At 52.9% G+C, this 23,425-nt stretch overlaps 1 protein-coding gene across 2 annotated transcripts; it reads right to left on the reverse strand.

Moving 5' to 3' along the window:
- Positions 1-2,889: 2,889 nt before the first annotated feature.
- On the reverse strand, positions 2,890-23,039 carry ADAMTS15 (ADAM metallopeptidase with thrombospondin type 1 motif 15). 2 transcript variants are annotated; one of them, XM_004593276.3, is made up of 8 exons: positions 21,787-23,039; positions 12,923-13,055; positions 12,312-12,479; positions 11,836-12,119; positions 7,191-7,368; positions 5,961-6,142; positions 5,678-5,853; positions 2,890-4,590 (listed from the first exon to the last, which is right to left on the reverse strand). In XM_004593276.3, the coding sequence occupies exons 1-8, from the start codon at positions 22,741-22,743 to the stop codon at positions 3,816-3,818; spliced, it is 2,853 nt and encodes a 950-aa protein (XP_004593333.2). In that variant the 5' UTR covers positions 22,744-23,039; the 3' UTR covers positions 2,890-3,815. The 2 variants fall into 2 exon arrangements, with proteins under 2 accessions (XP_004593333.2, XP_058520079.1); XM_058664096.1 differs by lacking the exon at positions 21,787-23,039 and adding an exon at positions 21,345-21,472.
- Positions 23,040-23,425: the final 386 nt, after the last annotated feature.

Consider the following 23,425-nt stretch of genomic DNA (forward strand, 5'->3'; position numbering starts at 1 on the left):
GCAACACATCCACATCTGACCCACAAACCAAAGCCAGGGTCTGCTACAGAAACCTGACCCACAGCTGTGCCTCCAGACCCAGACTGCCACGAGACACAGTCCCTCACCTTCCTCCTGCTGCCGATGGGGAGGGAGAGCCCGAGGAAGAGGCTCAGATCTGGGGCCCACACACGCGCACTTCCAAATGTTCTTTCGAATGTGTCACCTCCCCCTGCCTGTGCATTTGCTCAAGTTTTAAAAGCAAAGCAGAATTAGCACAGGGAAACATTGGGGCTGGCACAGTGGCATAATGATAGAATCCATATGGGCATCAGTTTATGTCCTGGCTGCTCCACTGCTAGTCCAGCTCCTTACTGCGACCTGGGAAATCAGTGGGACATGGCCCAAGCCCTTGGCCCCTGCACCCACGTAACTCCTGGCTGCTAGTTGCAGATCGTCTCAGCTCTGGTCATTGCAGTCATTTAGAGAGTGAGCTAGTGGGTGGGAGACCTCTCTGCTTTTCCTCTCTCTGTGAAAATCTTCCTTTCAAATAAAAATAAATAAATCTTAAAAAAAAAAATAAAAACAGGGAAATGGTCTCCAAATAGAATGAAACCTTCCTTAGCAAACCTAGCATTTCCCCTCAAGAAAGGTAGCTAAAGGGCACACTCTGGGTGCCTGTGGCCTCCTCTGCCTTAGCCCCCTGCCTGGCACAGCCCTGAGGTCCTCACCCAGACCCCGGAACACGCTGTCCCTCAGGCTGAACGGCTCCTGTCCCCTGCTGACCATCTTTGGTCTTGCTGGGTTCCCCAGTACTCTGTAGGATATCCCAGATCAGCCTCCCACTTGCCCACAGCTGTTCATACTCAGGTCTCCCTTCCCAGCATCATCGGTCTGCCTCTGTACTTTGTTCATTCTCGTGTTCTGACTTTGGCTTCTTGGCTTGAGTTCTGCTTCCTCAGCTACCCTGGGAGCTGCTCAGGAAAGAGGCTGATGCAGTCACCCTCATCATTGCCTTCCTGAGTTCTTGTTCTGTGGCTGGCCCAAGGCAGGTGCTCTCTTAAATAGGAGGGATTAGGGATTCCACATGGAAGAAATGAAGTCACAGTGGAGAGGTAGGGGTTGCACATGGAGAAGATGAAGTCACAGAGGCAGGACACAAATTTTAAATATTTATGACTTTATTGGGAGTTAGCCATTGTCACCGCAGCAGCCAGCTCCCCGTATACACAGTATACACCACACAGCTAGTGCCCAGGTCCTCCTACCCTTCTGCAGCACATGGAATGCAAAAAAAAAAAAAAAAAAAAAAAAACATGCAAAACAGGGGACTCTCTCCAGGTAGGTGCCTAATGGCTTCTTTGGGAGCAGACTGCCTGGCTAGGGGTACTCAGGTCCTGCATACCATCCTCAGCTCCGTGCAGTCCCCTCGCTTCAGCATGATGAGGTCTGGAAGACAGTACTAGGGTCAGAGGTCTCCGAGCAGCAGCACAGGCAATGGGCACAGGAGGCTAGGAAATCCTGAGCTCAAAGCTACATGCTGCTGAAGAAGTTGCCAGAGACCCCCGTATGTTTTCTCTTTTTCCACAGACTTGATACACCATTTATTATTCCAGCCCCTGAAACCTGTGCCTTCAGGTCGTGTCTGCTCAGCCCTGGAGAGCATGGTTGGGTCTAACAAAGGGTTCAAAGACAAGACAAACACCTCAAGTTGTCCTGGTCATACTTCTCTTTACGAAGGAAAAAAATAATTAAAGTGACAAAAAAAAAATAGTCAGCACTGGGACCTTGCTTGCGTCAGGAACAAGACTGGGTGTCTCTCTTTGAAAGAGAGCAAACGATGGTTGAGACCAAACACCTTCTGCCAGGGAACCAATTACCCCACGATGGCATCTGCCTCTGCACCTGCTTCCTTCCTCAGCTGGTTCTGCACAGCCCTCACACACCCAATCCTTGCCACGCACATGATATGGCACTGCCATCAGCTAAGCAGGCTCCCTTCCTGTCTGGTCCTGCGAGCCCTTTGTCCAGGCAGCCTCATGGGCTCACAGATACAGGGAGGGAGATGGTTCCTCTTGCTCCATCCTGTCCCCAGAGAGCTGCAGGCCCTGAGGGAGCCCTGTCCAACAGTTCCAGCCCAGGACCATGCCCAGGTTGGAACACCAGGCCAGATGCTTGGCTGACAGGCTGGTTGTTTTGTAGATTTTAACCTAATAGGAAATCAAGAGATTGAACCACTCTCCCCAGGAAACTCATGTGCTTTGATTTTTATCTCAATGAGGTTCTCTGCTAAGCTCCTGGATTCAGAAGCAGGAGATCCCTTGAATACATTGAGGAGTCTGTACCATTAGCAAATACCCTGCTTGGCCAAACAATCTCTAACACTCAAACACTCCCCACTGGGAGACGTAAGAATCTCCCGACGTCTACTCCACTGATGTGTGTCTACATGTGTCTTACTATGCGCCCCTGGGCCAGTAATTCTTGGTGACTCTTGAAGCCTGCTCCCAAGAAACCTGAATGAAGAGGAAATCCTGCCACCCTGCCCTCAAGCTTCATCCTTGGAGCCTCAGCAATGGTCAGGCTGTGGAGGAGAGCAGGGAGCGTTGCACCACACTCCTCTCTGCGGCTGAGCAGCTCAGTCTAGGAAGGCGGTCAGTGGGGCATGGTGGGAGCACCGGGTGACCACTGTCCCAGGGCAGGGACAGGGGTGGGTTCCCAGAGAGAAAAAAATCTGAGGTAGGAAATCAGTGAACCCCATTTCCCAGCTTGGGGTGCAGCATAACCTGCCCACTGCGTACAACAGCTACTGCCGGGATAGAGACTCATTTGCAGGCACCTGACTCCCTGGGCATAGCCCACTCCCTTCCTGGTCCTCGGGGAAGATGCAGAGCTTACAGTCTGTTGACAGATGCCTCTCAAAAGAAAGACATCATCAGAACTGAGGTCTCCACCTCCCATCCATGGCAACACCCTCAGAACACAGAGCTCAGCGGATACCCACCCATCACTCAGCAGAGCCCTTCAGATCGCCCCTCCAAGTCTATGCTTCCACCACCAAGTCCATCACCCCCTAGAAGCATCAGTGTCTTTCTCAGAGTGCCAAGCTCCCTCTCTGCTTTCTGCCTCTATCTGACATGCTTCAGGGGGATATCTAAGAAAAAACCTTCTCACTAGTCTTCCGCCTTGAAAGTCACAGGAAGGCGCGCCTGCTTCTTAAAGGAGCAAGGCCCAGTACAGGAGCTGAGAGACCTGGAATGGTCAGGTTTTTTTCCCAGATTCAGCAGCCGGAGCTCTAGCACTGCCTCGTCTCTCTGCTCCCCCAGGTTCAGCCCACTTGGCCACTTCTTGCTGCTCAGTGCTTGTCAATCAGGAAAGGAGTGTGAGCTGAAAGCACCACGAAACCCTGCCTCTTTCAGAGATGGATCAGAGCCCCTGGGGCCACCTGAGGGTACCAGGCTGCTGGGCCACCGCTCTTCCAGAAGCCAGGGGTCTCCCTGAAGGAGGGGCCCAGGTCCCTGAAATTCTGCCCTAGGATCTGCCCATCCTCCAGGTCCCTTCGCCCAGCCGCTGCCCCTCGCAGCCTATGCCAGCACCTGGGCCCGGGAGCAGCGGGGCGTGAGGTAGACTGTGCGTAAGTTAGCATGCCCTGCCCAGCCCAGGGAGGAAGAAGGGACGTCTCAGCCCAGCCTCGGGGCCTTGTCCCTGGATGTGAGTGACACAGCGGCATGGGCCCCTGGACGCTGCCCTCTGCCCACTGATCCAAGTGGCCTGACATGGGCACAGCAGTGGGGCGGAGAGTGAGGAGGACACAGGGACAACCTGTGTTGTGTTGCTCAGCATGGCCTCAAGATGCAGAAGTCCAGTTCCTGGGGCTTGCGGCGCAGGTTGCACTGGTCTCTGGCCAGCAGCCGGCCTCCATGGCCCAGGCACTTGAGCGAACGCCTCTTAAAGCCACGGCCACAGCTCTTGGAGCAGGGTGACCAGGTCCCCAGCTCCCAGGTAGGGCATGGCTCTCCACAGGCTCGCGTCTCCACCGGTCGATGAGCAATGTCGCAGGCTGAGGCTCCACGCAGCCCCGGGAGGCCCTGGCAATCCACTGCCCGCTTCTGCAGGCCACTGCCACAGCTCACAGAACATGGTCCCCAGCTGCCTGCCACCCAGCGTGCTGGAGGCCTGTCATCTGGGTGCTCCACCTGGTTGGAAAGGCTGAGAACACTGTTGTGCAGCACAGAGGGACCCCGGGGGGCTTTAGGGTGGGGAGACTTGTCCTCCCGGGGCTCTTTGGGTAGATAGAAGGAGTAGCGGACCCGGGGTGGCGTCATCTTGCCCACAGAAAGGAGCTCTACAGTCAGGGGCTCCAGGATGGGCCGGGAAGCCTGCAGACTCTCCACTGCTGTGCCCGTCCCACTGTACCGCAGCACACTGCCCTTCACCACCAGGTCCCTCTCCACAGCTGACACCACAAAGTGGCCGTTGAGCAAGTACTTGCCTTGGCCGTTCTTGACAGCCAAGTAGTTGTCATCCCCAATTAGCCCCTTGTAGCCACGCTGGCGGATGTCGATGCTTGAAGCACCTGCAGGGATGGTCACCACGAAATTGTAGCCATGCCTGTGGGGCAGTAAGGGCATCATGCATTAGACAAACACCTGCACAAATGGATCACATTGCCCTTGATGTCCTAACTGACTCCCTTTTGCAAACCATAACGTGGGTCAGAAGGCAGCCAAACGAATCAGGCTGCAGCAGATTCCTGGATCCAACTGAGGCACACAGGCTGCAAGTGGGGACCTGAGCCTGCATTCAGAGAACCCTAAACTGAACAGGGGTGGGGTGGCCTCTCTGTATGTGACGCACCTAGGGTGCGACATCCGAGGGGGACAGACGAGACTCCAACACAGTCACCTGGGACTTTCCATCAACAGCACCTACAGTGCCACGTTTCCAGGACCGACAAACCGCCAGCCCCTGCCTGGGACCTGAGGAACCCTGCCCAGCCTCATCTGCTCCAGAACATGAATCTGGACTTTTGCAGAGGAGCACGCTGGCCTCAGCAAGCTGCAGCTGGGGAAGCCCACACTCCGCACTTGATGAGCGTCATCCAGAGATGTTTTCTCAATTGCTCCTGGTTCATGTTTCCCAGGAAACTGTGCTGTCTCTATCCCAGCCGCCCCACCAAACTCTAGGCCAGGGCCTGGCCTGGGAACAGCATGGTGGCTATCACAATCTCCTCATCATCACCAGGAACAGCATTCACTCTGCACCAGGGACTATGTCATTCAGCCTAGTTAGATTAAGCCCCTTAGTTTGCCCTAGAGCACAGGTGAAATGCATTAGTATTACATGTACTTTATAGGTAGTAATGTCTAAGAGCATTTCCCTGGAAATGACTCAATTACTCAATATTGGGGTGTGGGATTTGAATGCGAGCCAGTCTCAACCTAGAATGCTAGAGAGACCCTACCAACTCTGCCATCTCCCTGAAGGCCAGCTCTGGCTGAGTGATGCTCCTACTTGTGCATTCATCTTCATTTACTGAATGAATGAATGATTATCAGCCCCAGCAGCGTAGGGGTAAGGGTATGGATAGAATCTGGCTTTCACCGCAATCAACCCCCAGCTTCCAAAGTCTGGGAAGAATTCCACCCACCACCACACCCTTGCTCCTTGGCTTCACCCTCCAGAGTCCAGAACTCACATGGGCTTGGTGAAGAGTCCTGTCACCTTCTTGCAGCTCTTATTGTCTCCCCCACACACCCCACATTTGTCAAATTTCTTCTTGGAGCCCAGGTTCCCGTCGCAGCCAGCCTTGATGCATTTGCCTTGGACACAGACCGAGGTGGAGTCGGGAGCACACAGCGTTCCATCCACCACCTGCAGCAGCCCAAGAAGACGAGGAAAGCATGAGGGAGGCAGTTCAGCCCTTGCTCCACCGACAAAGACCAGCTCTAGGCTCAGGCCTCCTGCCCCGGCTCACTCACCTTAGGTGCCAGCACATAGAAGTAGCCGGTGCCATTAGCTCGGCAAATGAGCTTGCACTTGTCCCGGGGAGACACACCCGAGTACTTGGGCACCCATGTCACAGCAAGGGTGACCCGGTTGGTGCTATGATTGTGGCCATTGAAAGCTTCGCATTGCTCCTCCCGGAAGCTCTTGCCAGAGGCTGCCGAGGAAATAAGTACATGAAAGAAGTTAAGAGAGAATCCATGGGGATGAGACTAGAGCATCTTCCTACGGTGCTCAACCTCCTATGGCCCTAAATAGCCTTTCCCTTCACCACCCACTGCTGCACGGATGCTCTCCACCAAGGCTGAGCCTCCCTTCTGAAGGACCAAGGCCCCAGGGCTCAGAGAACAAGGCACCCCTAGCAAGGCACCCCGCTCTGGATCAAGAGATCTGGCCTTGAACTACCTCCCTAACAAGTACTACAAACATTTTGTGTAGTCCATTGACACAATTTTCAGAATCGTGTCTTGAAATACACAAAACAAACTGTATAACTGTTTTGTTACACTGCCCATCACACTGATAAAAAAAAAAAACTTGGTATATTTTGAAACATCTGTGTTTCACAAAAGTCAACTGTGAATATAACAATGGCTGTTGTTTTGAAGTAGGCATGGCCCTTGAATTCAACTTTGAGACTACTTCAACAACTGAAATGCCCACATGAGAATATCCATGATCTTGACGGAGGACTAGGTCATGAATGCCTCTACTATGATGGCAGTTCACTGCCTAACTAAAAGAAATGCTGTATTTTAGATGGGAAACTCAGCCAAAAAAGGAAAATGACTGTCTACTAAAAGGAAGCACTTGCACTGAATTCCAGGCAGAAACGGTAATTAAAACTAGAGATCTCAATTTTCTCCCACGAAGTTCATGACTTCTGGGTTCGTGCCTATGAGAATGAACTTGCCAGTACTTAACTAAGAGGACCTCTGGTGTCTCACCCTCTTGAGCCATTTGACCTTGAGTCCAGAGGGAATGACCCTGACCAGAGACAGAGATGAGCGGATAGAGGAAGGATCCCAAAAGACAAGGCCCACAAAGCCCCTTACTTTCAGGTTTCAACCTGAGGGTTAGGATCTAGACTGTGGTCCCTTTGTGGCCATGAGTGAGTTGGAATGGATGGTACCGCTGCGGGGAGGGCAGAAACGGAGGCCACCTCTCCCCAGAGGCCCAGGCCACAGCTGCCCTCTCCATCTTACCTGAGCTGGGGCAGGGCTCCAGGTTGCAAGATCGGTATTTCACTCTCACTCCCTCGCAGTACTTGCCCCCGTTGGCAGGGGCGGGATTGCTGCACTGCCTGTGGGCCAGCTGCACGCCCCCACCACAGGTCCTTGAGCAGGGCCCATAGGGTTCCCATTTGGCCCAGGAGCCATCCACCTGTGAGGAAGAGCTGGTTAGCCTCCTGCAGATGCTACCAAGCAAGCCTCCAAGTTGTCACTCTCGCCCCACTGGAATGAAATTCACTTTGAGGAAGGAAGGAAGGAAGGAAGGAAGGAAGGAAGGAAGGAAGGAAGGAAGGAAGGAAAGAAGGAGGGAAGGAAGGAAGGGAGGGAAGTAGGGAATGAGGGAATGAGAGAGGGAGGGAGGAAGGAAGGAAAGAAAGCAAGAGAGAGAAAAGAAAAGAAAAAGAAAACACGAAAGCCAAACCATCAGTATGCACAGGGCCCCACACTACACTGCAAATAGTTCCAACTTCTCCCAGTTATAAATGAAGCTACTGGGAAGAGAGAAGCCATGGGGAGAGGCAGACAAGTTCTACAACCATCCCAGGCTCAGGCAAGCAGTGAAACTCCCTTAGATGTTTCGTTTCCAAGAGTGGGGTCAATAACACCCAGGCCTGTGAGGGGACAGAAGGCTGATGTCCCATGTACAAAAATCCCAAGGGCCATAACTGTCCCTGCGCAGAAGTCCCAGTTTTCCCCATACCCGCTGTCTGTGTGTTCACAAGGATCTTGACAGCTAAAGCATGCGCCCAGCCTTGCCTCCACAGACACGTATTCAAACATTTTTTTTCATAAATGTCCTTCCACTTTTAAATGTATGACTCCTCAGCAAACCAAACTGAATTAGGAGCCATATGGTCAAAAGTCCCACTCTAAACATCTATTATGTTTGCTTTAAGCAGACGCAGGTAAGAGTCTTATTAAACAATACAAAAAGTCAATGTGGCTCAGGGTTGAACGATGCAACAAGCATTTGTTTGCTTGTGAAGGGAGAGAACGGATAGAACTTTTATAGACATCATGCTGCTTTTCCTAGGACAACAGTACACGGGGTTTTTAGCCCCTGACTCTCCACTGGTGGTTTACGGAGGAAGCAGCCCAGCGTGCAGGCCAAGATTATCACTCTGCCACAGATGGTCCACACCAGGATGAACCCGCATGGAGCTAATTGAGAACTGGGCACATGAAATATGAATACACTGACTTAGGCATACATTCAGCACATTGATTCTTTCTGTCCTCCTGCCAGATACATCTTGCTTGGTTGGGACAACATGTCGGTTTTATCCTGCAGCCAAAAAAAAAACTCTCCATCAACTCTACTTTCTCCTCAAACGAGCACCCCACTTTCTCCATCCTCTCCCTTCTGACTCATTTACAACCTTACTACACAGTGCCTCGCACTGTGTCACCATCACATGATGAAAACCACTCTCAGAGCTCTAAGCACTGGCTGTCCAAAGAATCTGGCTGGGTCTCCTATTCCCCAGTGGCTCTTTCAGACCTAACAACACCCATGGCCTCTGAGACTACTTACTTTTCACCAGCTTCACACAAAAACAGTGTTCCTTGCACTGCAATCACAATCCCACCTGAATTCATTCATCTGGTATTTATGGGATTCCTATCACATGGCTGACACCACACATCAGCCACTGAAGCAGTTATACCCTGGCGGTGGTACGATGGGAACGAGCTTGGTGAAACAGGCTCCTCCATCCCAGGGAATTTCCAAAAAGTGCATGAAAATATATATATGTGTGTGTGTGTAAAAAACTGCAAAAAACTGAAGACTCTATGCTTACTTTTTCCATAATGAGCACTTGCCGTATTTTGAAATGCGTGAATTTCAAAAATTTTAACAACAAAAGAAAGTAATTTTTCCATTTTGGTTTTTCTTTCCATGAATGTTTTGAAGTACTGTTGTACTACAGGAGCCTGACAGGAAACTCACACTTGCAGGGGCCTGAGGGAAGTACAGGCTCATGGAACAAGTGTCCAAGCAGAGGGAGCAGGGACAAGGTGATGCCTGGAGCGCCTCAGTACCACTGCAGTGAGGTGAGAGGAGAAGAGCCGCAAGCGAGGCCAAGGACAGGGCCGGCTCATCTTGAGCCAGAGGTAAAGCCCTGGGAAGGTTCCCTGGGTAGGTGTGGCATATTTGGCTTTTGTTTTTAAAAGGATTCCTCTGGCTGCTGCATCAGGAGTAGCAAGATCAGAAGTAGGAGATGAATTAGGGAATGTCCGCAGTAGCCCAGGGAGGGAGAGCTGGTGGCTTGGGCCAGGGTGACAGCAGGTGAAACAGCAAGAAGCAATGAGATCCTGCACCTGTTTTGAGTCAGCAGAAGTCACTGACATAGCACGTGAAAAATTTAAGGGGAAGGTGGAGGGGATTTGTCATGAGTTACCAGGAGATGGAGTAGCCAAAGCAGCCTCAGGGGCTGTGTCACAGATAGTTGGGGCAACATGTCTGTTCTATTCTGCAGAAAAAAAAAATCTCTTCATCAACCCTACTTTCTGTTGGGGAAGGGTGTCCAAATGGAGACATCAGGATTCATTAGACACAGGAGTCTGCAGCTCAGGAGCAAGGCCAGGCTGGAAACAGAAAGGCTTGGGAGTCAAGCCATGCAAGACAGTTAAAGTTGAGGTCTAGAAGAAACACTGAGTGTGGACAGTGAAGCAACTAAAGATGCAGGCTTAGAAAACGCCAACACAGGATTTGGAAAACAAGGTAAGAACAAGCCAATACAGGCAACTGTGAATGGGATGGGGAGCGGAAGCTAGAGGACAGAGAGACAATACAGACGCCTACCCCCAGGGGAGATGAGGCTGGGCTGCAACCCACACTGCCAGCCTGCCTGGACTCCACTGCTGGATGGATTTGTTTGGGAGGAAAGGGCTCCAGGGGCACAAGGACACAGGGAGCAGAGAGAGCTCATTTGCCCAGTTCTCAAGGAACTTGAGTGTAAGAGTCAGAGAAACAGACCATGATGTGTGGAGAGGAAGCAGGGGGACAAGGAGCTTTGTTTCAGATGGGAGAGATGACAACAGGATTGCAGTCTGATAGGACTCACTCAGCTCAAGAGAAGGGAACTGATACTGTGCAGGGAGGGAGAGGGAGGTGGGTGATGTATTCGCTTGAGCAGAGGCGAGGAGAGGATCCCAGTGCAATGCACCCTGCACAACCTTGGTCACTGCATGGACTGTCCAGCCACTTCAAAGGGGGAAAGGTGGGGTATGTGGGTCTCAAAAGCCAGTCAAGATGTGGATGTGGTGGTGGGAGCTGGCAAAAATCCTCTTCTGATGACTGTATGCCCTTTTTCTTTCCCCAACATGTTAGTCTCTGGCATCCAGATTCAGCCCAAGGGAAGGGGCTGGCCATGATGACCTATCCAAGGATACTCAGCCTGCTGACCTTGGCCCCTGCATTCTGGCCCCAAAGGTGTTTCTCACAGAGCCCTCAGCTACCCCAGTTGCCCCCAGCAGTCCCACTCAGATAGCCCCACACTGCCTTGTCCCATCTCCACATGTGGAGACCCCATTGATCCCACTGGGCTTCTGTCACATTCCACCTCCTCCAGCTCCCTCAAAGCATCACTAGCCCCTCCCTCATGCTCTCCCAGGACGTATGTTTACGTATCTGTCATGGCACAGAGCCATACCTCCCTGTGTCTTGCATTTCAGTCACATTTCTGGTTCCCCTCACCCTAACTCCCTAGACTGGGAACTCTAAGAGGCATGGACCATGATCACCACAGTCCCCTGGATACAGTGGTTTGCTGCCTAATAAATGGTTGAAGTTTGACTAAGTAAGCATTTTGAGAACACAGAAAAATATTTTAGATAATTCTGTGCCACATCTGTCAAAAGGCGGTGGCCATCCAATGCTGGGTGAGTGCCATTTCATACCAGCGACTCTGTGCACCCACAGCCCTATTCCCCAGCCAGGGATGAGGGTGGAGGAGGAACAGTCCCCTCCAGGGCCAGAGAGAACAGTGGTCTTCTCATTCCAGCCCAGAAGTCCAAATCCCTCTCCTACCCTTATTCAAGAACTAAAGAACACGAAGGTTTTTTCCCACACCTTCAGAATGTCTGGGCTTGTGAATCTGTTATGGCTTCATTGTTATTCCTATGTACTAGGGAGAAAACTTCTATTCCATTAAGTTTCAACTTAGAAATAATCACAAGAGGAAGTGGAGCTAGACTCCAGCAGAAGCAGATTGCTGAAGCTTGCCCAGGGCTTTGCTTGGCTTCATTTCAGGACCGAGTCTTGTTCACCTGGATAGGGAAGTCACTTGGCAAAGGTGCAAGAGGGGAGAAGTGCAGGAGCCAGCAAGTGGGGCTCCCCTACTTGCAGGTGTTCGGCTCTGAGTCCAGAAGACACAAGGCTGGGCCTCCCGCTTCCCACTGAAGGTTCCTGTCCCAAGTGTCCAAGGCCCACCAAGTCCTACGACCCACCATATCTTCACTCTGCACTCTCAGAGTCAGAGAGCAGCTAGGGCCACAGACAGCAGGAGGGAGCAGTACAGACATGGTTTACAGTCAGTGACACGGAAGGAGTGGAGGCCTCAAGTCCACCCCACACCCCACTAACAGTGCCTGCTGCACAGGCTCCAGTGCTCACCTTGTACTTGTTGGGGTTGTGTCTCTCCACACAAGCTCCCTTGAGGCAGAACTTGCCCTCACCACAGCTGGTGCCATCTGCCCAGGGAAAGTGGCGGGTCTGGCACACCATCTGACCCTTGGCCTTGCCGGTACACCACAGCTTGGTGCAGTATTGCATGTAAGGACAGGGCTTAGAGCCCACGCCAAAAGCCAGCTCACACTGCTGGCTCAGGGTGTAGCTGGCACCCGGCAGGTCTTCAGGCAGGGAGACAGGCTTGCTGGGCTGGTCCAGGAGGCAGTCGCCTACAAAAAGCAGAGAGCATTTGTTAAGACAAGCTGAGTAAGGCAAGGCTCAGTGAACCCAAAATCTAACCAGCAGGAAGAGAATGGGTCCAGATACGGCTGGCACCAACTGCTTATCACGGTTGAAGGAGAGAGAACAGACCCGAGAGGCAATGGGCACCACCCCACCACCTGCCTGCCACCCTGGCTTACCATGCCCACTGTCCAAGAAGTCCGTGATGATGGCAGCGCTGCAGGCTGACCAGGGGTTGGCCCGGTCAATCTGGATGAGGGTCGGAGACATCATGTGGTTGGCTCGGAGCTTCCCGAAGACCTCCTCACACACTTTCACGTTGTCATGGGGCATGTTAAACACGTGGCCTGTGGGATCAGCCAAGAGGACTCAGGGGTTGGGAGGTCAGGGCTGTGCAGAAAAGGTTCAAGAGGTTGAAGGAGGAGTGGGGCTGGAGGAGGGGAGGCACTAAGAAGCTATGTCAACAGTCCTCACGACTTGGCAAATGTCCTCCCCGTTTCCTCCTCCATCAGGCAAGGGCTCAGTGAGGACACAGGGTGTCTCTTTGCATTTAGCATCTCTCCCACCACCAATGCCCAAGTGATAAACCACTGTGTGCAGAGGACATTCAGAGCACAGTCCTGACCAACTGGGCCCAGGCCAGTAAGAAAGAATACAACAAAGCCACGATGGCCTGGGGAAGAATCCTTAAGGCTCAGGACACCAGAGTGCAAAGACAATCAAAGACCTCACCAAACCCTGCCCGCAGCACACACTACCAGCCCCAGAGAGACCCCACAGAGAGTCCTACCCAGCTCGTGGGCAGTGGTGAAGGCGGACGGAAGCCCATCATCCTCAATAACGGAGCAGCTTCTCTTGGGGTCACACATGGTGCCCACATCAGCCATGCCCAGGGTGTCACAGGTTGTAGCACCACACAGGTCCTGCGGGGTGTGGAACAAGAGAGCAGGCCTAGAGTTAGAGACAGTGAGAGAAGGGACCTAGAGTGGTATAGAAGCCAATCCCCACTCAACCTGTCTCCAGCAGGCTCAGCAGCCACCAGCCGGGCCCTCCCTCCGAAGCAGTTAGGAGGCAACACAGACTGAGTGAGGCTACCAAGAGTCTGCCTGCATCCTGCCCTGGAGGTCCCATGGAAGCCACAGGACCATTGGTTTATGCAGAAACAGTCTTGCAGGTCAGGAAAACAGTGACTGTCACAGCTGGGAGAGGTTCTCGCGGTTCACAGTAGGTGGAAATCAGTAGGGATGGGAGGCTACTACATAGGCCATCCAGAGTCAGTATCCCAACTCCCTGCTGGGCACCCTTCCAGACAGCCAGGAGTTAAATACAGATTCTCAGTCAAGGACTTGCCCATGCCCGACATTTGGCTTCTTGAGGCTGGGAGGAAGTCAAGGATGAGGACATGAGGACCACCTAGAGCCAACTCAGTTAGCTACAAAAGCTTGAGGGGATACGATGGCTATTCATTGGAAGAAATGGTAAATTAAACATCCTGAGACCTTAGTGGGAAGGTCCCTCATTCTGTCCTGAAGCTTGACATGCTGTAGAAGCTCGGGCTTCCAGCAGCAAACCCCAAGAGAAGCATTCCAAGGACATGAGGGGGGCAAAGGGGAGTTACTGGGGTGGATCAAGTGATGGACACACACAGCATTCTAAGCCAGTGATGCATGTAGTTCAGGCGCCCTAGAGCTGGAACTGGGGTAAGACCCTTGGGCACATCTCGAGAAGACACACAGGGAATCAGTGATGCTGGTGTCCCCTTTCACTCCTCACCCCCTTGAAGGCACAGGGCATTGTAATTTGTAAGGAACTACAACATGCATCATTTAGTCCCCACAGCAGTGTCAGGAAGAAGCTATGCTATGATGCTGTCTGTCAAAAACGGAAACAGGGACTGGTGATCATGGCCAGTCCCATCCATGATTTATGGAATACTGCCTCCATGCAAGCCCTTCGCATGCACAACCGTATCTAACCTTTCCCACATCCATCTGACATCCCAACTGTCATCATCCTCCACCACAGACAAGGAAGCCAAAGGCCACAGGGGCTCAAGCCACACAGCAGAAGCACACACAGAGGATCTGTTATGACAGGAGATGCATATCTCTGTTCACCGAGTCACAGTCAATGGCACCCCGCAACTTTTGGGTTCACTGTCAGGAGAAAGAGCTGCCTCTTGGTCTCGAGGGAGCCACGGGGTTCACAGAAACACAAACACACAGAGCGGTCCTCAGTGTTGTTTCATTGTGTGTGTGTGTGTGTGTGTGTGTGTGTGTGCACGCACACGCGCACATGCTGACCTACGGGAGCGCAGACAGTGGCAGACTGAAGGGGGCCAAGGGCATGAGAAGGAAAGTGGTCATAGTACATAAAATCAGCAAAATTTAATCCAAAACACTCAGAAGTTTACCACCTGAGCAGTCAAACTCAGCTTCTCACGGTCAGGTGAGAGTCACACCTCCTAATGAGTTAACAGTTATTCTGGCCTGAGAACCGTGACAGTGACCACACTGAACCCAGAGCACATCAGGGTAACAACAGGTGCCAGGCACAGCGAACCCTGGTCAGCTGCCTCTGTGTATGCACAGCACATGGCTTCCACTTCTGGGAGCCCCACAGGGGAACCTCAAATCTCCTTCCCTGCCCACTGCTTTTCCCAAACAGGGTTCCTCCCCCAGGGCTTTGAATCCTAGCAAACAACCATGGTGAAAATCAGGAGGAGAGGTTACCTGATTGGCATCTGCTGTGTGTAAACAGGACAGGGCCTGCACAAGGAAGTTCTGCCAGGACACAGAGTAAGAGGCCAGGAGCCCATGCAGTTGATCCTGGACACCAGTGTGTAGCACCCTGGGAAAGGTTGTCACTCTGGAAACCCTGGCTCAATGGTTGCAAGCTACAGAGAGGGGAGCCCAGGTAAGGACTGTATTGTCCCTGGACCACCCTGTATACAGAGTAACATTCATTTGGAAGAGGAAGACCCTTACGGAGCTTCTGGTCCACTGAGCCACACCATAGAGTTAAAAGCACTGATGGCTGTCATGTGATCCACCCCCATGAGCATGCAGAGTTCTCACTCCATCCCAGCCGACTCCTCAGCATCAGCCAGATCAGTCTGACACTCAGCCAGAGACATCAGCTGCCCAGAGGCTGCTTCTACAGCAGGGAGATCCTCAAAGCCAAAGCCGCCTTGCTTTCCGGAAAAAAAGAGGAGACCAGCAGCTGTGGGCCCTTCTTGGCCAGCAGCAACCTGCTCTTCCCATCAGAGCAGTTCAGCTTCCCTGGATCAAATAAGAGGACAAGGAAGCAGCCAGCAGATGTCTACCATGGTGGCCGGTGCCTTCACGGTGGGCAAGCCCAGCTGTGTGGGGTCAGAGGCTCTGCCTGTCCCTCTGCTCACAGTCAGGGGGACAAGTAAAGCATCACTGGAGCCTTGAACGCCCACGTGCACAGGTGCAGGTGCCCAACCGAGCCTCAGGAGCACCACCATAGGTCTGCACTTTTCTGAAATGAGTTCAGAGGTACTCCTTTGGCCCTCATTCACCTCTTCAGTCCAGGCACTGGTCTCCACAAAGCAGAGGCCATTCTGGTTCCCTGCACTTGAGGATCAGGGCCATTTCCAAGTCTAGTCCCAACCTTCCCTATTGTTTCTGGCAATTTGCCATCTCTCATGACAACCATAGCTGCTTTTTCAGCAGATGACCCAAGAAACGGCTCAGCTAAGAACTGAATGCTCATAGTTCATTCTTTCCTTTCTTTTTTTTTGAGCTATTTTTTTTATATTTTTGAATTTTATGGTACAATTTCTACAGTCTGGGATTCCCCACACCCCCCCAGTTTATTCTTTTCTAAGAGTCCCTTCTGGAAAAAATAACTTCTAATTGGACCTACAATTGAAATAAATACATGAGAATAACAGCTCGCAACAGCCCAACCCACATGTCCCAGAGCTGCACCCTGCACGCCCCCACCGTTTTTCCCTTCCCAGCTGACTTCTTCCTACCACTTGTTTCCCATACATGCACATACTGACAAGTTCAATGTTTTCCAGCAGTGGAGAGGGAAAGAGGCCCACAAAACTCAAGCACATTCATCTGTTGCAATGTCACAGAAGATGTGTGTGCTGCTGTGTAGCTTACTTCCGGCTTACACCAATATCCCAGGCATGACTGTCGCAGCTCATCTTCAGAATCACAATTCAGAGGGCAAGGATTACACTCACAGCACTGTGGAGCCATTCACAGCTGGAGAAGCTGAGGCTGGGGGAGCTGACCGCACACACCCCAGGCCAGATGGCTATTCCGCCAAGAAGGGGATCCTGCATTCACATCTTTCAACACAAGGTTGGCGAGCTCTTTGATCTAAAACACCCTGTCCTGTAAGGAAACCACAACAACTGGCCCAAGCCCCCCGCACTACTAGTAGACTGACGTTTTACCCTGCTTCCTGTCTGACTCTGTCATACATCCCTGCATTTCCTTGTCCAACAAACCCTACTTTCCGCTCGTCACACCCAAAGCTGGGAGGACTTGCTTAGCCAGAAGAAATAGTCTAGTCATTCAGAATGCAGGCCAAGAGTGACCAAGGCTGTGTAGGGAAGCTGAGTGAAAAAGCAAGCCCTGAGGGCATTCTTCACTCCTCTTAGCAGATTTGGCTTCCCTGGTATCAGATCCGTCAAAGAATACAGCATTATTGTAAGAGACTGGGGGTAACCAAACCATAAGAATTACCTCAATGAGGAAGAAAGAGGAAGCAAATGCTTGCAGCAGGATTAAACCCTCTCTCAAAATCATCACTTCAAGAGAGGATGCCTACCAAACATAATGGCAAGGATACACACCAGAGACTATGTCAACACTTTACCTGTATTAGCTCATGAAATCCTTACACAGCTGAGCTAGGGAGAGTCACCCCACCCTGCCAGAAAAAGTAACCGGCCTAGGGTCACTCAGTCCCAGAGAGGAACAGGCTGGAATGAGGCATGGGCCCCAGGTGGTACAGCCTGGGGCTGAGCTCTCACCAGGATTCCCCACTGCTTTTGGTGCAGTCCACCCCAAGAATGAAAGGGTGTCAGAATCTTTGAATGAAGAGATTGCTCACCCAGCCCTGTGTCCTCCCCAGAGCTCAGCTGGTGCTGGTCCACAGCAAAGTCTTGGGGAGAGGCAAGCAGCCAGACAAAGCGCTAAGGGTGTCTGCATCCTGCCTTGCTGGTTGAGCAAGCTCCTGGCTCCCTGCCCCACACCTGCAGTGACACACTGACCCGTCCTTGCCGTGCACTCTGTCTGTTGACTCCAGAGTAGATTAAACATGCTTCTCTTGGGGGCCTCTCCTTTCTCCAGGGCAAAAAGCTAGTGGCAAAGAGCCACGATGGAATGCTAGCAGAGCACAAGCTTACCCTCTGTCACCTCTGCAGCCTGACAGCCTGAAAGCTGGATTCCTGATGTCAGCGGGTGAGCCGCCTAAGCACCACCAGTCTCAGGTAGTGCCCATGCTTTTGTCTGAACCTCCCTCCACAAGCACTCCCTGAAGGACACCACACAGGGGCACACTGAGGGGCTGTGACGATGGCCAAGGCTTGCATCCAGTTTCTACACCCGCATAAGAAGAAGTCATTATTATTATTATAGCTTTCACAATCTTTACATAGTTATTTAGGGTAAAAAGGTTCATGGGCTATAGGAAAGTGGGTTAGACTATTATTTCCATATTGTGTCCTTCATGTATCTGAGGTAAAGGGGGATATTGAGGGAGAAGCCCCACCCAGTTTCCCACCCACCCCAGTTCCCTAATGGGGGGCATGCTCCAAGATTCTTGCTCAAGTGGTTTTGATAGTTCAACAGTTATGAATTGCTGCCAATCTTGCCACTCCAAGCACGATGAGGTCGTCGAAGAATCCACTGATTGACACAGTCCATCATAGTCTCCGTCTGGCCAGTTTTTCACTGCCAACATATAGCTGAGATGGTTGATTGACTTGTTCTGTCTTCTGTCTTTTCATGGTTAGGGTTCTGAGTCCAGCATTTCAGTTGGGGAGATCCCCAAAGAAACTTTGTCTGAGGTGTTCCCAGACCAGATTCTTGTGTGTACTTGCAAGTACAGGGCCCGGTACAATCCATCGCCCCGATCAGCTGGTGGTAGCAATTGCTGGGTTGGTTCTGTTTTCAGCCCCGACTTCCACTGGAACCAATGGGTGTTGCAGTCCAGCCTGGTTCTACCCAGCATACACTCAGCTCTCACATAAACCAGTGGGAGCTGCAGCCTAGTCAGAGCGACCCACAATAAACCCACCAGGCCTGCCCCCTACCCTGGTTTGCCAGTATATATACCAGACTAGTCCAGTCTGTCCCATATCCCATTCGGCAATCATACATGTCAATGGGTATTAAAGCTTATAAAACTGCCATCTGTGACACATCCCATTACTGTTGCTGGTTCATATCTCAGTTGTTCCATTTCCAACTCAGCTCCCTGTTGCTGGGAAAGCAGTGGACCCCTGCACTCATGTGGGACACTTGGAAGAGCGCCAGCCTTTGTGGCATTTGGGAGGTAAACCAGCAGATGGAAGAGCTCTCTCTCACTCACACCCTCTCCCTCTCATCTATAACTCTGCCTTTTGAATAAATAAAAAAATATTTTAAAAAAATACTCTAGCTAAACCCAAAAGAGAATAAAGAAAAGCGAACAAGGAGAGGGGAATGAGAAATGGCATAGAGTGACACAAAAACACAACAGAAAATGTAAAATAAATGAAGGAATAAGACAAGGGAGAAAGTCATAACTACAAAATTCCTAAGAAACAAAGCCACACAGCCAGGAAACAGCACAAACAACAAAACAGAGAAGTGAGTGCCCTACACAGCAGAAAACAAGCTCCCCCTGCTCTCTGACACAGCTCCCCAGCCCTGGTGCCTCGTCTTCCGCCCTGGTCCTCAAAGCCTGCACCCCACAGAAATGGCCCATGCCTCTGGGAGGCACTGAACACACAGCACCAGCGTGAGCTCTGCCTCATGGACTCCCTGCCACCCCATAAATCTCTGGAGACCAGCCCCCATGGCTTATTACTATTAGTAGCTCCACAGCCAGGAATAGTCCTTAGAAATAATTGATGCTCAATAAGTACTAAGTGGATGCATGAATTCTCAAGTCACAGCCATTCTAACACTCAAAGCACCAGCAGAGGCTCCTGGTCTGAAGGCAGAGAAGTCGCAGAAACCAAGGGCCAACCCTGCCTCTCAGCATTCTATACCAGCATCCTGCTACCCCATGCAGCAAGAAGCCACAGAACTTTCTCTCTTCATAGAAACACACAGAAAAGCTCTGGCTTAAATCCCCCACACAGATTCTGGTTCCAATCTGATGCTATGAGCCTAGAGACTGAGCATTCTGCAAAATCAGATGTGAACTCTCTTGGGTCTTTGCACAGACTCCTCAGATTGTCATAGCGCCTGTTGCATGTTCAGCATGTCCTCCTCTCTGGAAAGTTAAGCTCCTGGAGACCACAACTGCCTGCCTCTTTTTAGAGTGAGCAGTTGCTCACTCTTCCTCCTGCCCTGCTGGACGAGTTCTGGAATGAAAAGGTTCTAAGACTCTGAGAATGCAGCAGGCTCTGAAGTTAGGGCTGGCAAGGACTTGGGGGAAGAGATGTTTACGCTAACGCATAACGAACATACCTCAATGCTGGACCAGCCAACACTGTCTCTCCACCCTCTGGCTTTGCCCTCTGGATGGCTAAGGAAAAGCAGCTTCCAAAAGTCACATCTTGCACATGGCTGCTCCTGACCCAAGCGGTCATGCATCTTGTACCCATTATGCAAGGACCATACAGCCCCCACTGGGAAACAGAAGCCACCCTGCTGTTTGATTGCTTCTTCTTCAAAAGATGGAAATCTTCTGATGGCTCGGCCCATGTTCCCAACTGGGAGTTCTCTTCACCAAGGCTGGTTCCAAAAGTCAGCCTTAACCACCAGGCAGTAGCAGGTGAGGGCAGTTTTGTTCCATTCAGTTGTTTGACCTCCACAGGGGCCTCCTGGGTAGTGGATGGTGTAACAGCTGCTTTGTCCATTAAGATATCCCGGTTTGGGCCTTTGCCTTTCTCTGCCTGCCCTCTGATGGCTGGGCTGGTCTGTGTTGCAAAGGCAGCCACCATCTCCCCTGCAGTTCCCCGCCATGACTCAGGCAGTGCTTGGAAGGGCTGGGCAGTGACAGCTTCACAGACCTCCTTCATTGGACAAATGAGTGCAGGAAGCAAGATGCAGGCCAAAGACCTCCCTTGAGAGATCAGGTGGGAGGAGGAGAAGAAGGCTGGGGGGGAAGAACGCACGGCTCCACAAAAGGACCAGCCAAGCCAAGTGTGTTCCCGTGGGTCACGCGAGCGCCCACTGGTGTGCACCAGCCAGCTTTGAGTGGCCATTCGGAAACAACGGGGAGCAAGAGCCAGAGGTAGTCACCCCCAGAATGCTGCAGCACCACGATGACAAAACAGAAGCGTGGTGTGGATGCCAAGTCCCCACTCCAAAACAAGGGGAAGCAGTTTGGATGGCTCCTTTGCTGCAGACCTCCTATATCTGAGAAATTCCAAGAATCCTAACCATTCACAGTGCCTCATCACTCCAATAACTCTAAATGTTCACAGATTTATAGCTCAACTTAGATAGAATATCAGGTAACGAGCCTGGTCCGAGCCCACCTCTCCAATCCCCACATGCAGTATCTTCCCAGCTCAGGAGTCTCCAATGCTTTGACCAACCTCATCCCATGTCCACCCCTGCAAGGACAGAAGCCAGCGTCCCATGGTTTAGTAGGGTCATAGGTGTTTCAGCAAGTCTGGAGCAGGAGTCATTTGGCCTGATGTTCCATCAGAGCAAACGGGTCGCCCTCTGCTAACAAAAACACACTGGAGAACATTGGAGAATTTCCAAGACAAACTCCAAGTGAGACTCCCAGCTGCAAACAGGTGCTGGACCTCAACTACCTCCCCTGAACTGGAACCGCTGAGCCAGGCCCAGCAGAGACGGGTGCAGGAGAAGGAGCCAGGAAGGAGGAATGCTGCCAGGACTGCTTGAGGGAGACCTTTCAAGGCAACCCACTAAACAGCCCACTGCAACACACACACACACACACACACACACACACACACACACACACGATTTCCTCCCACCTTCCTTTCCCATGCAGGCTTTCCAAACCCAAAACAGAAAAGCATAACGTGTTACCAGGCAGAAACGTTAATAGCGGCTGGCCATACATCGCCTTCCAGTTCCACAGCCAGAGAAAGCAGTCCTCAGTGCTTGAAAAGCTATAGGTGTCCCATACTGCTAGGGCAGACCAGTCTGCGCTCTCCAACACTATCCTCACAGCACCTCCTATCGGCCCGGGACACAAAATGCGGCTCCGGGGAGGCTTCCTGGGTTCCGGCCCCTTGGCGCCCGATCCGGGAGGCGCTGATTGGCCGCGACGGGCCAACACCTTCAGAAGGAGCAGGCTCTTGTCCAACCACCCAGAAGCACGTGGGTCAGGGCTCCGGCGGAGCCCAAGACCGGACTCACCCTCAAAGCTCCCGAGGAGGAGTCCCGAAAGCAGCAGGGAAATGGCGTGGCACAAAAGGAGTTTCGAAAGTGAAGGCAATGGGCGCCAAGGGAGGCCAGGTGGACTTACCTGCCTGGTGAAGAGGATGGCGGTGTCCCAGTACTCAGGGTGCTTGTCGCTCACTTCGTTCAACTTCTTCTGCCACGCGCAAAAGTTGCGCAGCGTCAGGGCCGCGTTACCGGTGACCTTGGGCCCGCTGTCACGGTCGCCAAGAAGCAGCACCTTGACCACAACGATGTTGATGGGGTTGAGGATGCTGGGGTGACGGTAAAGGCGCGCCGCCGTGGCCAGCAGCGTCAACAGATAATGCTCCAAGTCCGCGCCGTGGAACTTGACCATGGACTCGTCAGCCACCACCAGTGTCTCCACGTACCGTGGGATAGAGGCGAAGCGCTTGGCGCGCCCGTATCTGCGCCCGCCCCGATTCTCCCCCAGGCCGGTCCGCCGCGGCTTGTAGGGGTCCAGGGCTCGCAGGATGGCGGGGTTCCAGCCCGAGCCCACCCCGCAGCGCGAGGTGCGGTCCCCAGAAGACCCGCCCGGGACGCCCCGGCGCTGGAGGAGGTGTGTGCCCTGGCTGTTGCGCTGCGCCGCGGACGCGCTGGCGTTGGGCAGCGGGCTGATGACATACTCCGCGCCTTGGTAGCCGAAGGCCCCGCGAAGCCCCCCACACAGGCTCAGAGCGGCGAATGAGTCCGGCTCCGCGTTCACGTCCCCAGAGTAGAAGCAGCGTCGCAAGTCTTCAGAGTTCTCAGTGAGCACCCGGAGGGGGGTGCCCAGATGCCCCGAGGCAAAGGCTGGTGCCAGGAACCGAGCATCCGGCGCCAGGTGTAGGTAAAAGTCCTCCTGAAACGCCGTGATCTGAAAAATAAGTCCCTGATCCCCGGAGTCCTCGGGACCTCTTCGGTAGTAGTGGCGGCCGTTGATGTCCGGGTCCAGTCGGATGGGAACCACCACCTCCCGCTCCGGCTCAGAGCCGCCAGCCTGTCGCCCGGCAAGAGCCAGGGTCAAGATGCCCAGCAGAAGCATGGCGCCCGGCAGCGCACGCCGCTCTCTGGCCAAGGAGCTCGACCCTGGGATCCCTGGCTGCGGGCACCGGCTCGGTGCAGCCCGCGCGCCGGAACCCACAACGCCCCGGGACTGCCGGCAGCTCCCAAGAAAGGAGAGCTGCAGAGGGTGACTCCTCCCCGAGCAGCGAGCGTGCACCAGGCAGCCCGCCTCCTACCTGTGTCTTTCCAGGCAGAGCGTGCTCGGGGAGCTTAACCGCATTCGCTGTCAAGTGCAAGGACGAAATTTTGCAGCGAAGTGCCGAGCGTCTTCCCCAAACCGCAGCCACTCACAGCGCTGCAAACTCCGCCCGAGCTGGCTAGCTTATTAAAGGCCCCCTCCCCTTTGGACTGCCCAGTCCCCGCCCTTCCCCTCGCCTCCCAGAGCGGGGAACCTCCAGGGGCAAACGGAGAACTCGGTCCCGCCTCCAGAGCTGAGAACCAGTGGCGTTGCACTGAGGCGGGAGACGTGGGCTGGCCAGAGGAGCCGGCGGAGCCTGGGTTTTAAGTTTTGCCCTGGGCTATGCCCCATTGCCCTCGGGAACATTGCTTGGCTTCTACCCGGGCCCGTATCTGGGCACTGCTAGGGACTTAGCCTTGATATCAAAGCAGCTGGGATCTGACCTTAGGCATGGAGACCCACCATTGACCCCTCTCCCAGGCCC

The sequence above is a fragment of the Ochotona princeps genome, chromosome 4, assembly GCF_030435755.1.
Source record: "Ochotona princeps isolate mOchPri1 chromosome 4, mOchPri1.hap1, whole genome shotgun sequence".
Lineage (NCBI taxonomy): Eukaryota > Metazoa > Chordata > Mammalia > Lagomorpha > Ochotonidae > Ochotona > Ochotona princeps.